Raw genomic sequence first — 15,875 nt, forward strand, 5'->3', positions numbered from 1 at the left:
GAATATTTTTATAAAATTAATAATTCAATTTATTCAAAAACCAATATTAAAACAAAATTGAATCAAGATCTAAATATACAACTAAATTTTTGATTAAGTTTTTTTTTTTTAAGTTTTTTTTTTCCAAATTGACGACTATCCACGATATTGAGAGTTAATGATAATCATCTATAACTACAAAACCTTACTTAATTATTCATAAATTCTAAAAAGGGTTAATTAAACTTTCATTGAAAAAAATGTTTATTGGATATTTAAAAGTTTTATATTTTCTATTAATTTTTTTTATTATTTGATTTTGTTGTCAATTAAGATAATATGATTATTACTTTATATCATCAATGTTTATCTGTTTTTATATAATAAATAAATAAATAATAGTATAATTAAATATTAAATTTTTCATAAATTTAAATATTTTTTAATTTTATTAAATTAATTTCTTTTATGAAATGTCTAAAAAAATTTCAATTTAGTTTTTACCATGAAGAGACATTACTATTTGATTTTGTCCTGTTAAACATAGTATCACAAATTTTGACAATAATGACAATAAATCTCTATAACCTTAAATGTCTATATAAAAAATTGTTATTTTGTTTCTTTTAGATTAAATATTAAACAATAGAAATTTAATTAAGAAATATAGAATTTTTTAATATTTAGTAAAATAATTTTTTAATAAAAACTTAATTATAAATGTCCAAATTTATTTATGATTTCAAAATGAATTATATATGTAATTTTTTAGAGGAGTTATGTTATTAGCTACCACTATAAATTTTATTGCCAAATATATGATCAATTTACATTTTTTTCCACATCAACATGTTAACATTTTCCTCACAACTATACTTTTTGAAAGTATTTATATATTCCTAATAAATCTATTTTATTTGTTATTAGTATGATAGTTCCTGTCTTACATAGGGACAGAATCTTTGTTAGGGGCCACTTTTATGTAACAAACACATATATAAAAAAAATTATAAACTATTTTTAAATGTATGTTATATTATTAATTTTTTAAGATGTTGATAGAAAACATATTTAAATTGAAATAAAATGAAATATATTTTTTAAACACTTAAAATTAAAAATGTTTGTCACCAATCTCACACATCCCAAAGAAAATATGATAAACATTCAAATTTATTCATGTCATAATAATAATAATAATAATAATAATAATAATAATTATAATAATAATAATTTTTTAGAGACATGTCTTACTATTTATGTTGTGAAGAAAAGGGAATTTTATTGATCACTAAAATAAAATATTTTCAAAGTGTGTCACACACGGAAAATAAAAATATTTTAATATTTGAATATATGGTATTACTATATAATTTTAAAAAAGAAACATCCAAAATATCCTTCTCTTGCTTTAATAAGAGAAAACAATATTTTGGTTTAATAATGTTTTAACTTTGTCCTCTTAAATTCTTCAAAATGAAATAAATATACTTTTAATTTTTTATACTACATATTGGTGGGTTATTTATTCATCAAAGAATAATATTATGAGAATTTTTTTTTTCAAGCTTTGCCAGAATTACTAAGTATTAATTTTAAATACGATAAAACGATTTAATTCAATTGTTTTTTTAAATAAAATGACTAATTTATGAAATTGAAATGTTTGACAAAATTTAAAAACAAAAAAGCAAATTTTTTTTTTTCATTTTTATATTTTATTATCTAATTTCAATCATGTTATGGCACATAATATTGATTGATTATGGTCGATGATATTTTCTTTTTATCAAAGAATCTAATTATTCGTCTGTAATAAGATTTGTCCTTTCGAATTTTTATCTTTTATTGATCAAATCATCATGTTCTAAGTTTTAGAAAATAAATTTGTTATTGATTCTTCATTATAAAATGTTGAGAAGGGACATGAAATATTAGAAATAGGAAAAAGTGTCTTTAACTACTTTTTTTTGATAATTTTTTGATAATATATACGTGACAGTTTGTTATTGGTCCGTTTTAAATATTTTTTTAGAATAAATTCAAACAAACCAATAAAATGGTGACACGTGTCTTGTTGTAAAAAAAATTTTAAAATATCATTATTCTTCTAAACAAGAGATATGTTACTATCAAGAGTTGATTTCTGAAAAGGTAATGATACATAGACAACATTTTTTGACAATATTTGAACATCAATCATACGTGTCATATTGATCCAAATGACACAATGACACTACCATGAACCAATCACACAATGACACGTACGATGATGTTCAAATGTTGTCAAAAAATGTTGTGTAAGTATCTTTATCCTTTCTGAAATGTCTGTGAGCTTATAATATATGGGAATGTGTCAATGTACAAACACAAAGTTATTGAATTTGATGTATACTTCATAGTAATTACCATTCATTTAAATGCATCAATAATAAAATTTACTCCTTTGAATGGTGGTAAGAACAATAATCACCATCATCACAAGTGGCTGAAGAACACAATGTGATTGTTTGGTAGAGACGTTGAAAGATCTTAGTCAACCCACTCTACCAAACTGCTTCAATTTGACTTTGACTTCCACCAATTCAGATCCCAAATCAGTTTAGATAGAACCTTTAAATAATTTCTTCAACATGTTTGCGTCTTCTATAAGCTAATTGTTAAAAGCAATAGTATTTTTATTATCACTGTCAAATTCTTGTTTTCAACTCTTATTGAACTAGTTTTAATTTGTAGCCTCCTCCTTAACTTAAGCATAAGAATATGTGGTCATGTTTTCTTTGACCAGAAACTCTGCTTCTAATGGCAATTACGTTGAGTGAAGGAGCTTCTTCATCTTCTGGTTTTGACCGTGGATGGACTTATGATGTGTTCTTGAGTTTCAGAGGTGAAGATACAAGGAGAAGCTTTACAGGGTTTCTGTATCATGGTTTGTGCCAAAGGGGTATCAATGTTTTCATTGATGATGACAAGCTCAGGAAAGGTGAAGACTTATCCCCTACTCTTCTTGGAGCCATTCAAGAGTCTAGAATTGCCATCATTGTCTTCTCTCAAAACTATGCATTCTCCACATGGTGTCTTGATGAACTTGCAAAGATCATTGACTGTTACAAAACAAGAGGGCAACTTGTGTGGCCAGTTTTCTTCCATGTCGACCCTTCTGTGGTGCGCCATCAGAGAGGAACTTTTCAAACAGCAATGGCCCAACATGAAGTCAGATTCAAGGGTAATGTTGAAAAGTTGCAGAAGTGGAAGAAAGCCTTGTTTGAAGCATCCAATTTCTCAGGTTGGAACTTAGAAAACGGGTATGTAACAAGTAGTACTATGCATCTTCTACCTTTGTTTCTTTAAACTGTGTAATAAGCAAGAGTACTAACTCTCATTGTCGTTTTTTACATTCAAAGACTTTCAATTCTCTCACTCTTTGAACTTGTTACTTGTCAGGTATGAATTTCAGATAATCCAAGATATTGTTGAGGAGGCCTCTAGAAAGTTAAGCCACACCATTTTGCACATTGCTGAATACCCAGTTGGAATAGAGATTCGCATATCTGAAGTGATGCCTCTTTTGCAGATTGAACCGGGTGAAGATATTCGTGTCATTGGGATCTATGGACTTGGAGGCATAGGTAAGACAACAATTGCAAGGGCATTGTACAACATGATTGCAGACCAGTTTGAAGCTACAAGTTTCCTTTCTGACATAAGAGAAAGTTCAAATCAAAGACAAGGGCTAGTGCAGCTTCAAGAATCACTTCTTTTTGATACTGTTGGGGACAAGAACATCAAGCTGGGAAGCATTTACAAAGGAATCCCTATTATCAAGAAAAGGCTTTGTTGCAAAAAAGTACTTTTGATCATTGATGATGTTGACAGGTTGGAGCAGCTTCAAGCCCTGGCAGGAGGACGCGATTGGTTTGGTTTTGGAAGTGTGATCATCATAACAACAAGAGATAAGCATTTGCTGAGTGCTCATCAGGTTGACAAAACCTATGAGGTAAAGAAATTAAACTATGGTGAAGCTTTTGAACTGTTCACTTGGAGTGCTTTCAAAAGGAAGGCACCTGATGCAGGCTATTTGGAGGTTTCTAACCGTGTTGTTCTCTATGCTGAGGGCCTTCCATTGGCTTTGAAAATAATGGGGTCTAATTTGTTTGGTAAAACAGTGGAGGAATGGAAGTCTGCGTTGGGAAAATATGAGAAGATTCCTAACAAAGAGGTTCAGAATGTGCTAAGAGTAACCTATGATAATCTAGAAGAGAATGAGAAGGAAATTTTCCTTGATGTGGCATGCTTCTTCAAGGGAGAGACAGTGGAATATGTAGAAAACACACTGCAAGGCTGTGGTTTTTATCCAACAATTGGTATCAGTGTACTTATTGATAGATCTCTTGTTAGTATTGATGAATATAACAGATTGAGAATGCATGATTTAATTCAAGACATGGGCAGGGAAATAGTTAGAGAAGTTTCACCATTAGAACCTGGAAAAAGGAGTAGATTGTGGTATCATGAAGATGTTTTTGAAGTTCTCACTGAAAATAAGGTAAAACTTTACATTCTTATTTGTTTGTTTGATAAAGTGATTGGTTAAACTTTACAACATAACTGTGACATGCTTGAGTCAAAATCTCTAGATTAATGTAGTTTTATGGATGCTTTGGTTAAAAGGGGACTTATAGAATTCAGGGCATGATGGTTGACCTCCCTGATGACTACATGGTACACTTGAAAGATGATTCCTTCAAGAAGATGAAAAATCTTAAAATTCTCATAGTTAGAAATGGAAACTTTTTTGGAAGCCCCCAACATCTTCCAAACAGCTTAAGGTTGCTTGATTGGATGAAATATCCTTCGTCTTTGCCATCTAGTTTTCAACCAAAGAAACTTGTTGTACTCAACTTGTCAGGCAGTCGTTTCACAATGCAAGAGCCATTTAAGGTCAGGTTTCATTCTGTCATGGTAGTTTTTCTTTCTTTCTTTTTTCACATAACCAGCAATTGTGCTAAACTATATTTTTTCTTTGCAGTATTTGGATTCCTTGACTTCTATGGACTTGAGTTCCTGTGAATTGTTGACAAAACTACCTGAAATTGCAGGAGTCCCTAATCTAACACAGCTAACTCTTGACTATTGTACAAATTTAGAAGAAGTTCATGAATCTGTTGGATTCCTTGAGAAACTTGTTGAGTTTAGGGCTTATGGATGCACCAAGCTTAAGGTTTTTCCAAATGCTATCAGGTTGACATCATTGAGAAGTCTTATCCTTAATTGGTGTTCAAGCCTTCAAAATTTTCCAGCTATTTTGGGGAAAATGGATAACCTCATTTCCATTTCTATAGAAGGCACTGGTATAAAAGAATTGCCTCCTTCCATTGGAAACCTTGTTAGTCTTCAAGAGTTAAGCATGACATCTTGCTTAAACCTCAAGGAACTGCCTCACAATTTTGATATGCTTCAAAGTCTTACAAACCTTGATATGGAGGGCTGTCCACATCTCCGAAACTTTCTGACAAAGTTGGCAAACATGGGAGAATCTACACATACCTTTGGCAACATTCTGTCACTGAATGTAGAAAACTGTGGCCTTATAGATGAAGATCTTCCCATAATTTTCAATAATTTCCCAAATTTAGCATCAGTAGTACTCTCGGGAAATCATTTTAAAGCTCTTCCAAGCTGCATACAACAATGTCCTTGCTTGGAACTACTTCACTTGGACAACTGTAAAAACATCCAAGAAATTTCAGCATTTCCTCCTAACATGCAGTACATTAATGCACAAAATTGTATATCATTGTCTGAAGAGTCATCCAATTTATTATTTAACAAGGTTTGCATCTTTTTTAAGTCTTCTATGCTTTCTTTAGTCACCACCCATTTTCACTTGAACTTTCTTGTGCAGGAAACTTTTGAGGGATGGGAATTACAGGCTATGGTGCCTGGAACAATGGTTCCAGAGTGGTTTGACCACATCACCAAAGGAGAATACATGACATTTTGGGTACGCGAAAGGTTTCCAGCTATTATCATATGTTTTGTTCTTGAGGTTGAGAGTGAAATGAAGAAAATTTTCAATTGTGAAATCCGCTTTTATATAAATGGTGAAGAAGTTTATGAATTGCAAATTCCAAGAGGCTTTTCAGATATGGTGACAGATCATGTGTGGCTCTATGACTTGAGAACTCATTCATCTATCAACTGGCGCAGTCTTGATTTGTATCTGATGGATGGCTGGAATCAGGTTGAGATTTCATGTGAGAAGATAAGTGGAGCATCAAATCTGACTGTGAGTTGGTGTGGAGTTCATGTGGTTAAGCAAGAAGCTAACATGAAGGATATACTACTTACAGATCCTGATCCAGATTTAGATTCAGTTATAGCTTCTGGATCAAACACACTAGTTTCTGATCATCCAGTGAAAGCTCAACCACAATCCCAAGTCACAAGCTTCACACTACAGACACCTCAAAATAATAACAGTTCCACAATTGTGCTGCCAACAACAGTTCAAACCAGTTTGACTGTAAATGATGCAGACATGGAAGCATTTTATGCTGTTCTGGATGATGAGATCTCTGTGGTGTCACTTAACAATGATTCAACAATGGTTTCTAAATTGACCAACCAAAGGCCAAGTGAAGAGACAAAGAAAGCATTGAAGACACTTCAAGCCCATGTCACTAAAGAATTTTCTGCTCTGCTGGGCCCTAATGAATACAGTACAGTGAATGATACCTTAGAGTACCTCACAAATTTGCCAGCAGAAGATGAAATATCAGTGGAAATAAGATCTCTAATAATACAAGTTTCAAGACAGTTCACTCGTTGGAGTAGGGATTACACATCTGAGAACAAGAAAATAGAGTCTACCACAGCCAAGTTGTTGAAAGCTGATGAACTAGAAAAGTGTCTTGAAGCTAATAAGACTAACTTCAAGCAAGTGATGTGCATGGAAAATGAGTTGTGCAATGATTTGGCCCATTTGGAACAAAGAAAGAGAGAGCTAGAAGAGCAGATAAATGCTGTTAAAGCTAACATCTCTGCTTCAGAAGCAGCTAAGAACATGGCTAGTGAAATAAAAAGAGAACTCTTTGGAAAAGCAAAGATTTTGAAAGCTGAAAGAGATGAGTTGAGGGAACAAGTGCCACACTTGAGAGATGAACAGGAATTGGCCAAGAAAATTCAGTCAAATATCAGAGATGAATGGTCAAAGCTTGGTGAAAAATTTAACTATGGATTAAGGCATGGAAAAATTGATTAGTATTAATTAAGTCAAAGATGAGTGAACTAATAATATACCATTAATGCCTTGTTTTCATACTTTCATACCTTGAATTTACTGCATTTGTTGACTGTTTGATGATATAACATATTTTATTCCTTAATTTTACTTCATGTATGCGTAAATCATGATATCACCATCATGTGTAGTAAATAGAACGTAGGAAACTAGTTATAGAACAATTTATTTTTAAATATAATTTAGCCTTTAAATATATAGATTAAACGCTAATGGATAGTCTTCAAGGCTGCTAATTCTTTTTTGTGCCTCTTCTTCATCTTTTGTTCATACAAATTTAAATAAATTTATTAAAAGAATAGCTACCATCCATTCATATCGTCACCTTATAAACTTTATTAGATCTTTTAACTATATTACTAATACTATTATATTTTAAAATTCATTTCTAAAAGTGTCATTTTGCATAATTATTTTAGAAGAAAAAATATTATTTTCAGACAATAAATTATCTATCTGTAACTATTTTTAGGAGAAACAAATAAGTTTGAAAATTAAAATTAATTTTTTTATTACAAAGATTATTATGTTTTCAAAGTATATTTTTTCAACTTATATATTTACATTAATTTTTATTTTATAAAAAACTTTCGTTTCTTTTTCTTAATTTCTAAAAGAATACATATGAAAAGAAATTCATTTCAACATTGTCCTTAAAATTACACTTAGACATGTTTTTAAATTTAATTCCAATCAAATTTATGAGTTTTGGCTTTTGGTTCTATAATAAAAAGATCCTTTTGTTTTTCATTTAAAAAATTTAAAATCATTTTTTTCTTCTAATAAAAAATGTGGATTTTGATTTTAATTTTGAGAAAGTATTTTTCATTGATTTTTATCACTCTAAAATTGTAATATCTAATATTCATTTTAAGATGGATAAATATAAGTGATTTTATATATTTAGGTGATACATCAACTTTATATCATAGTTAAGTTAGAATAATTATTTCATTCTTTTTATCTAACAAAAAGTAGTTAATTAATATTTTATTATTGGGTTACTCAATACGAATCTAAATCTTATATGGAGTAAAAATTATAAAAAAAATAATATCATATAAGAAAGAAATCTCATAAATTCATTGTTTTTTTATTAAAGGTAGTGTCAATTTCTTACGTAGATTTGATTTATATCTTATTGATTTTGTATCTCAGTGACAATTCTTCTTTGAAAGACTTATAAGTAGTATCGAATTCAGGTTAGTCTTGGTAGACATCTCAAACAACTCTCTCTATCTAAAGTCTTCTTAATACAGTGTCAGACAAGCGTGCCTTGTTGACTACACATGGTTAGCTTGAGAGGAAGTGTAATGTGAAGGGATTCACACTTTAAGGAGGATGTTGTTGGGTTATTAAAGTATGAGTCTAAGTTTCACTTTTAGTAAAGTTGAGAAAATTGAGCACCTTATAGAGAAGAAGACACATAAATCATTATTTTAATGTTTTTGGATGGAAATAGTATTTGAATTGTATCTCATTGATATCTTTCTCTCCAACAATTTGTTCTCAAATAACTCATTAATGGTGTTTGGTTTGTATCTTATTGATGTTGTATCTTTTCAAAAATCTATTTTTAAAAAACTCATTAATGGTATGAAAGATAAGTCTCGTTGTCAACTAGTTGATAATCTTTTTAATAAAGAGTTGGACAAACGTATCTCATGGTGAACAACAATATAAATAAAGAAATATTCATTGTTAACTTAAGAAAAAAAAATATAAATAAAAAAAAAACTTGTAATCAAAGAAAAAATTGTTTATCTATCTAGATATGACTGATTTTCACATTAAATAAAAATAAATATAAAAAATTATTTCTTTAAACCTTTTGTTAGAATAATATTAATATTTTATATGTAAATTTGATTATGTTTCTTACATAATCATTTGTCGAAACACCCATCACAAAAAATATCATCAAGTATCACAATTTAACTTTTTCTTTTTGTCTATTTTTACGAAACCAAATGAATGAAAAAGCATTGTAGTTTGTCACTCTTCCATCATCCTCCATCCTTTCCATACTAATAAAGTTGAATATAATATGTGTGATTATTGGTGAGTACTGTATATGATTTGTTTTCAGACAATTTGGTTCACAAGAAAAAGTAATCACTCACATCTTTGATGCTAAGTTAATGGCTCAAAACTAAAGTGAAGTCAATTTATTAGGTTGAGGAATTGCTTGATGATAATATGGATGAAATAAATTATAATTTATGTAATGACATGATGGATAAAAGTAATATTAAAACACAGAAAATTTTAAATTTAGGTTTAATAGGTTCGGAGGTCTCTATATTTGAGGTTTGTTTCAATTAGGTCCTCCAATTTTTGAAGTGATCAATTAGGTCCCTAATTTTGTCAATTTGAATCAATAAAAGCCTTTCTATTAAACGCACGCCGGTGAAGTTTTTCCAGGTGGCAAGTTTCAAGTGCATAGGTGGATTATAAAAGGGTGAAATCCCTTTTAATTTAGGGATTTCACCTTCAAATACACCCTTTTAATTTAGAGATTTCACCTTCAAATACACTCTTTTAATTTAGGGATTTCACCCTTTTATAATCCACCTATGCACCTTCACGGCATTAACTGCATTTAATAAAAAGGCTTTTATTGATTCAAATTGACAAAATTAGGGACCTATCACTTCAAAAATTGGAGGACTCAATTGAAACAAACATCCAAATACAGGAACCTCTGAACCTATTAAATCTTAAATTTATTACAGAATTTTTAATTCTTTAATTTAAAGTTTATAAAAAATAATAACTCTTTTATTTTAAAAATACCTCTTTATTAACTGGTAATATGTGATAAATCAAACTCATTGTTTTTATATTTAGTTCAACAAATTATTAAAAATATAAATATGAGTTGAAAATCTTATAAATTAGAAATGAAAAATGTGTGCTGATTAACGATTCTCAATCAATTATTTTCTCTGCATCATTGTTACTTAAAGTGTTACCTGTCTCTTCTACTTTTGTCTTTTGAAAAAATCTTACACATTATTAGAAATAAAAAAATTTCAATAATATATTTCTTGTGAGTTAGATAATAATGAAATATAATTTCAAACTTATCTTCTTTTAACCAAAACAAATATCAAGACATCCTTGATACTCCACAAAATTTAAGAGCTTTCGTACCATTATTATAAAATTATTCCATACTCAAAAAGTCCTTAAGGAATATGTAATCCTCCATTAGAAACAGTTATTCTGGATGAAGGTGGTAAAAAAGTTATATTTTTTAAGACTGGAACTGAATAATGAAGTTGATGAAACCCTTATGCAATAATTCAGTGCTCCTGAATGAACTCCTTGATCCTAGTTATGAAAGCATCGGTTTTTGCACTAACATTGGGGTCCATGTCCACAGCAACCTTGTTCAAGTAAAAACTATGACTCATTCCATGGCTCACATAAAGTTCAACGTCCTTGTTGCCTTTCTTCATGGCCTCGTAGTACTCCATCTCCGTGTCCCTCACCAAGTCCATCTCCGCCACGCACAGCAGCACCGCCGGCAGTTTCAGCCCTTCAAGCGGCGGTGCCGCCGCTCCCATCGGGCACGTTATTGGGTGGTCCTTCGTCGCCCCGACAGGCAGTGCTAACTCTAGGAACTTGTCGAGCATGTCCAACGTTAAAAACGGTGATTGCGGCATTTCCAGCTCGGACCGGCTCCGCTCCGACCGGACAAACCCGGGGTGAACCGGGATCGCTCCTGCAACCCGAACCGGGCTTAGGTCCACCGAACCGGCCCTTGAAGCCACCTCATGCACCACGTTCCCGCCAGAACTGTCCCCTATGAGAAAAACCCGGTTGAAATCCCCATGTTGCTCGAGCCACGGTTCACGCGAACCGGACCGGGCCACAGATCGGAGCCAGAGGAGGGTGTCAAAGGCGTCATCAATGGCGGTCGGGAGACGGTGCTCCGGTGCACGGCGGAGGAAAGGAGAAACCACAATTGCCTGAGTTGAAAGGGCAATTCGAACGTAAATTTGGTAGTACATGAACCAGTCCGGTTCACTGATGCAAAACCCACCACCCTGAAAATGAAGAATGATGGGTAATTTTTTTTTATTTTCCAACGCTTTCTCCGGCAAGTATAATCGAACACGGAGGTCATGGCCTTCATGAGAAACGATGGTATCACGAACAGCGATACCATCTATAAATTTTTCATGAGAAGGAACCGGATCAGCCAAAAACTTGAACTGAGCCGGTCCGGTCCATGTCCGGTCGACCGAACCGTCATCGTAGATTCTGAGCCAACCGGAGACTTCATCAACTAGCTTCTTTTGCTGCACCATGTTTTTGTAATGGAAAATTTAGGGTTGGATTGTTGAAAGAAACTTTGTAGTAGTTTAAGCCAATTTGGGTTGGTCTTATATAATGTGAAGAAATGTGAGTTTTAGGCTTTGGTGTGAAAAGTGGGATAAAGTAGTGAAGCTTCTTGGAATTCTCCGAGTAAAGGTGTGTGAGACTTAGACATTGTAAAGAAAATCAAAGTCTTCACTAAATACTATGTAGTGTTGTTTGGTTTGAAAATTCATGTAATCATTCACCAATTATATAATCACCAGAAACCGAAAGCAATTTCGATTCTAATTAATAATTAGCTTTTCTAATGCACACCCTTTTGGAGAATTTAATGGAATTAAGTATTGTTATAATGTAAAGATGAATAAATAAATTGGAACGGGGAAAATATGATTAAATTGGATAATCCTATTTTAATTGTATGAACAAATTTAGTGGTTATCTTCATGATTGACTAATCAACTTTTCTCGACACTTCTTTTTTTATTATATAGTTGTGTCATTTTCTGATTAGCTTTTCTGGATTTTGTCATCTTGCAAGGGTGTTATTGACCAAATTTTTTTATCTCATTGGAATTTAGTGATGGAATAATGCATTATTTTCCAATTTTAACCACAGTGTACGTTTGTGTCATTGTCAAACAACCCACTTGAATTAATGGTGAATACGATCACAAACATAAATTAAATTTTTTGAGAAGTTGTACATTTGTTTCAAATTCAGAATCTGAGTTATTATTAAGTTGCATGAGTAAAATATTCGGGTTTTTTTTTAATGCATGAATCGTTTTTATATATAAAGTTTATGCGTATTTTCTATTACTAGAGTAGTACTAAAATATTGATAAGTTGGAAAATAATTTTAAAAAAATCCTTAAAATAAAATTATTTAAGTATTATAATTTTTTTTTGCCTATAAAAAATTAAATATTATAAATGAGTTAAAGAATATTCACGCTCAACCGTAATTTTTTTTTGGTAAACCAAATTCAAGCTTTCTAACTAAGATAGGTTTAATAAATGAGTCGGATACAGATTTGAAGAGCATGGACAATACAATTTATTTGCAAAAATATAATAAGAAATAATAATTTTATACACAATGTGTTTTTATATAAGATTCTTATATAATTATAAGAAATATAAACTAAGATGACTGATAGTCCTGATTATGGTGAATTTAAGATTGCATAAGAAATAGAAGAAATAATAAGATGCAAAATGGTTTTATATAAGAACTTATACATATAAATTATACAGGATATTTGTGAAACAAATCAAAAAATGACAAAAAAAATTGAGTAAGGTAACTCATATAGATAAAAAAATATAACATTTTATAGTTTTAACATTATTATGAAAACATTACATATCCAATTAAGCAAAAATATTTAACTTAAAAGAAAACATATAAATTAACAATTACAATCATCCAATCATAACTAAAATATCAAACTTTATATACAAGAAACTTTTTAACTAAGATTAGTCTATCCATATACTAAAATTTCCCAAAACATCAAACATATACTCTAACCATTTATACATTTATATCATTGCTACCCAACAATTACTCCACTTAATTTTTTTACAAATACAAGGAGAGGAGTGAGCTAATTTTTATAAAGAAGTAAACATAAAACTCTAAATCAAGAATATTACAAATAACTCTCAAATCAAACACTAAAGAAGAAAATTCATAAACTCTAGACTCAACCATATAGATATATGTATTGATGTTGAACTCTTGAGGAACCTACACCTGTGTGGTGGAACAACTTGCTCACCCAAGCTACTACACAATTAATTCGTCACCTATAACCAAGAAATATCATTAGGCTGGGACCTCATGCTACTCCTTATGATATAACCATCCTTCTCTACTTGAGTTTGAGAAGTTATTGGAATGTCAGGATCATCTCCCATTTCGAAGTCCCTACAACAATACATCACATTATAGCACAACATAAGAATTTTTTCCATGAAATCCCTTTCACCACATACTTAATCCATTTACACATTGATTATTACCATTCATAGAATATCCATAAGTACCAACAATTATACACTGAAACAAAATAACCAGTTCAAATAAAACAAGGAATCAAAAGCAAGGAAATCATCTAAAAGACCTGAAATAGGGCACTTAGTGCCAAGATTTTGGCGCCCAACGAGCATGGTTTCTTGCCTAGCGAGATAACCCCTCGCCCAACAAATTAAGGGAAAAAGAATATTGGTAGAGGGAGCCATTAAATACAAGTAACCTAAATGGTTAAATGATTAACATGTTCTTAACTCGGTTTAATGATAATTGAATGATTCTATTTTATAATGTTGAATAATGTTCCTGGCTTGATTAATAAAAGCTCTAAAACTATGTTAAAATGTATGTGTTATCAATATGTGTTGATTGTATGATGATATAAACTGAGTAGTCAAAATTAGTGTTTTGCTCTCTGTTTTAATTGATTAAGAAACTTATCTCATCGATTAAAACTGTGTAAATGTTAATCGATTAAAAAAATAATTCAATCGATTAAAATTTTCTTATGCACACTAGGAAGCTTAGCTCTCTGTTTTAATCGATTATGGAAATAATTTAATCGATTAAAATTGATCCAAATGTCAAACTTATTCAAAGAACAATCCCTATAGAATTTCACCTATCAAAACCCCAAAAATTTAGACCAAAAGAACCAACCGTTACTCTAACTTATTATCAAACCAAAATTCAGCAACAAAAGTGACCAATTAAACAACAATCAACATTCTCATATCATCAAGAATCATATACAATTCATCAACTTGTTTACAACGAGATATCACCGTATCAATTACCAATTTCAACATGTCACACAATAAACTATCATAAAATTCAAACAAGTTTCAATAATGAATTCATACAATTCCAACATACTACCTCAAATTATCAAAAGAAAAAAAATATTTAGCTTCTATTACCTGTTAGATGCTTAAATAGTTTCAAAGGACCTAAAATTGTTTTCCCATATCAAGAGACTTTATCTGTACTTACCAACCACATAATCATGACCAGGGTACGTGATTGAGACCACTAATCAATAGAGAACCTAATAAAAGACTAGACAGACAAATATAATTGAGAACTGCTCACATGCATAGAAAAACGAACAAACTCAAGAAAAAAATAAAAACTTACTTATTCTTTTGCAACAAGTATCGAATAGAAATGAATATCTTGCCGCAATAATCACTAAGACACTCCTTAATCTTAAAAAAATAATTCAACTATTAGAAATATAAGAGAAATGATAAAGAATTCTCAGAGAATAGTTTTTTTAAAGAAATCAAGTGTTTTTAGATAATAAAATCGTTAACCAGAATTTTTTTTATACATTATTTATTTTAGGTTTAATACATATTTTTGTCCTTCTTTTGGGAGAGTTTGTTCAAAGTGGTCTCTTTTTTAAAAAATTCACTAAAATCCCACTTTTTACAAAAACTGTACAAAATAGATGAGATTTTAATGAACTTTTAAAAAAAAAGAGAATCACTATAAACAAACCCTCCCAAAAAAAAGGACGGTATTGAATCTTTATTTTAATATTGAAATAAGTGAATGTCTTAATTTAAAACACTACCACTTATAATATTCTATTTTCTAGACTTTTAAAAAAAATCTAAAATCTGAAAAAAAATAGAATAATAATAATATTGACGCGTTCTAAAATCTGAAGGAAAAAAAAAAAATCGTACTACATGTTTCATGAAATAGTATACAACAAACGACATGTTAAACATGTGGATGTGAATTACAATTTTCTTTACTTTTCACGTTTCACATAATTGCATTATTCGTATGGTTCAGTTTTGTCACTTGATATCTTATCTATATGAAGGAGATTTTTCTATGTCCACTTCTTCTTTTTTTCATTTTTATTTTTAAATTACAGTGTTATTTAAATTTTTTAGTTACTTTTAAAATTAAATAAAAAATATCTACTAAATAAATAAAAATTATATATAATTATTTTTATAATTATAATTTCATTATCTTTTGTTATTAAAAATATGTAATATAAAAAGACATGTGTTTTAAAAAACGACAATAAGAAATGCTTATGTTAGGTATGATTATATAATTTCACATTTAACTATTTTGATACATCAAATTATATTTACCATTCATTACTATATAAAAAATATTAATAAAAAATTAATAAATAATAAACAATCGTGACGGACAAAACAATTCATAATCAAATAATACAAAATAAACTTTCAT

The 15,875-nt window shown here is 30.2% G+C and overlaps 2 protein-coding genes across 3 annotated transcripts; one reads left to right on the forward strand and one right to left on the reverse strand.

Annotated features, from left to right (window-relative positions):
- Positions 1 to 2,707: 2,707 nt before the first annotated feature.
- LOC106761051 (TMV resistance protein N) lies at positions 2,708 to 7,316 on the forward strand. 2 transcript variants are annotated; one of them, XM_014644527.2, is made up of 5 exons: positions 2,708 to 3,284; positions 3,424 to 4,525; positions 4,651 to 4,920; positions 5,009 to 5,812; positions 5,885 to 7,316. In XM_014644527.2, exons 1-5 carry the CDS (start codon positions 2,782 to 2,784, stop codon positions 7,241 to 7,243), a joined length of 4,038 nt encoding a protein of 1,345 aa, XP_014500013.1. In that variant the 5' UTR covers positions 2,708 to 2,781; the 3' UTR covers positions 7,244 to 7,316. The 2 variants fall into 2 exon arrangements, with proteins under 2 accessions (XP_014500013.1, XP_022637201.1); XM_022781480.1 differs by having other exon boundaries at positions 5,009 to 7,316.
- Positions 7,317 to 10,376: 3,060 nt separating this feature from the next.
- On the reverse strand, positions 10,377 to 11,832 carry LOC106759924 (probable carboxylesterase 15). Its single transcript, XM_014643310.2, has one exon. It carries the CDS (start codon positions 11,599 to 11,601, stop codon positions 10,591 to 10,593), a length of 1,011 nt encoding a protein of 336 aa, XP_014498796.1. The 5' UTR covers positions 11,602 to 11,832; the 3' UTR covers positions 10,377 to 10,590.
- Between the last annotated feature and the right edge of the window lie 4,043 nt (positions 11,833 to 15,875).

The sequence above is a fragment of the Vigna radiata genome, chromosome 5 (assembly GCF_000741045.1).
Source record: "Vigna radiata var. radiata cultivar VC1973A chromosome 5, Vradiata_ver6, whole genome shotgun sequence".
NCBI lineage: Eukaryota > Viridiplantae > Streptophyta > Magnoliopsida > Fabales > Fabaceae > Vigna > Vigna radiata.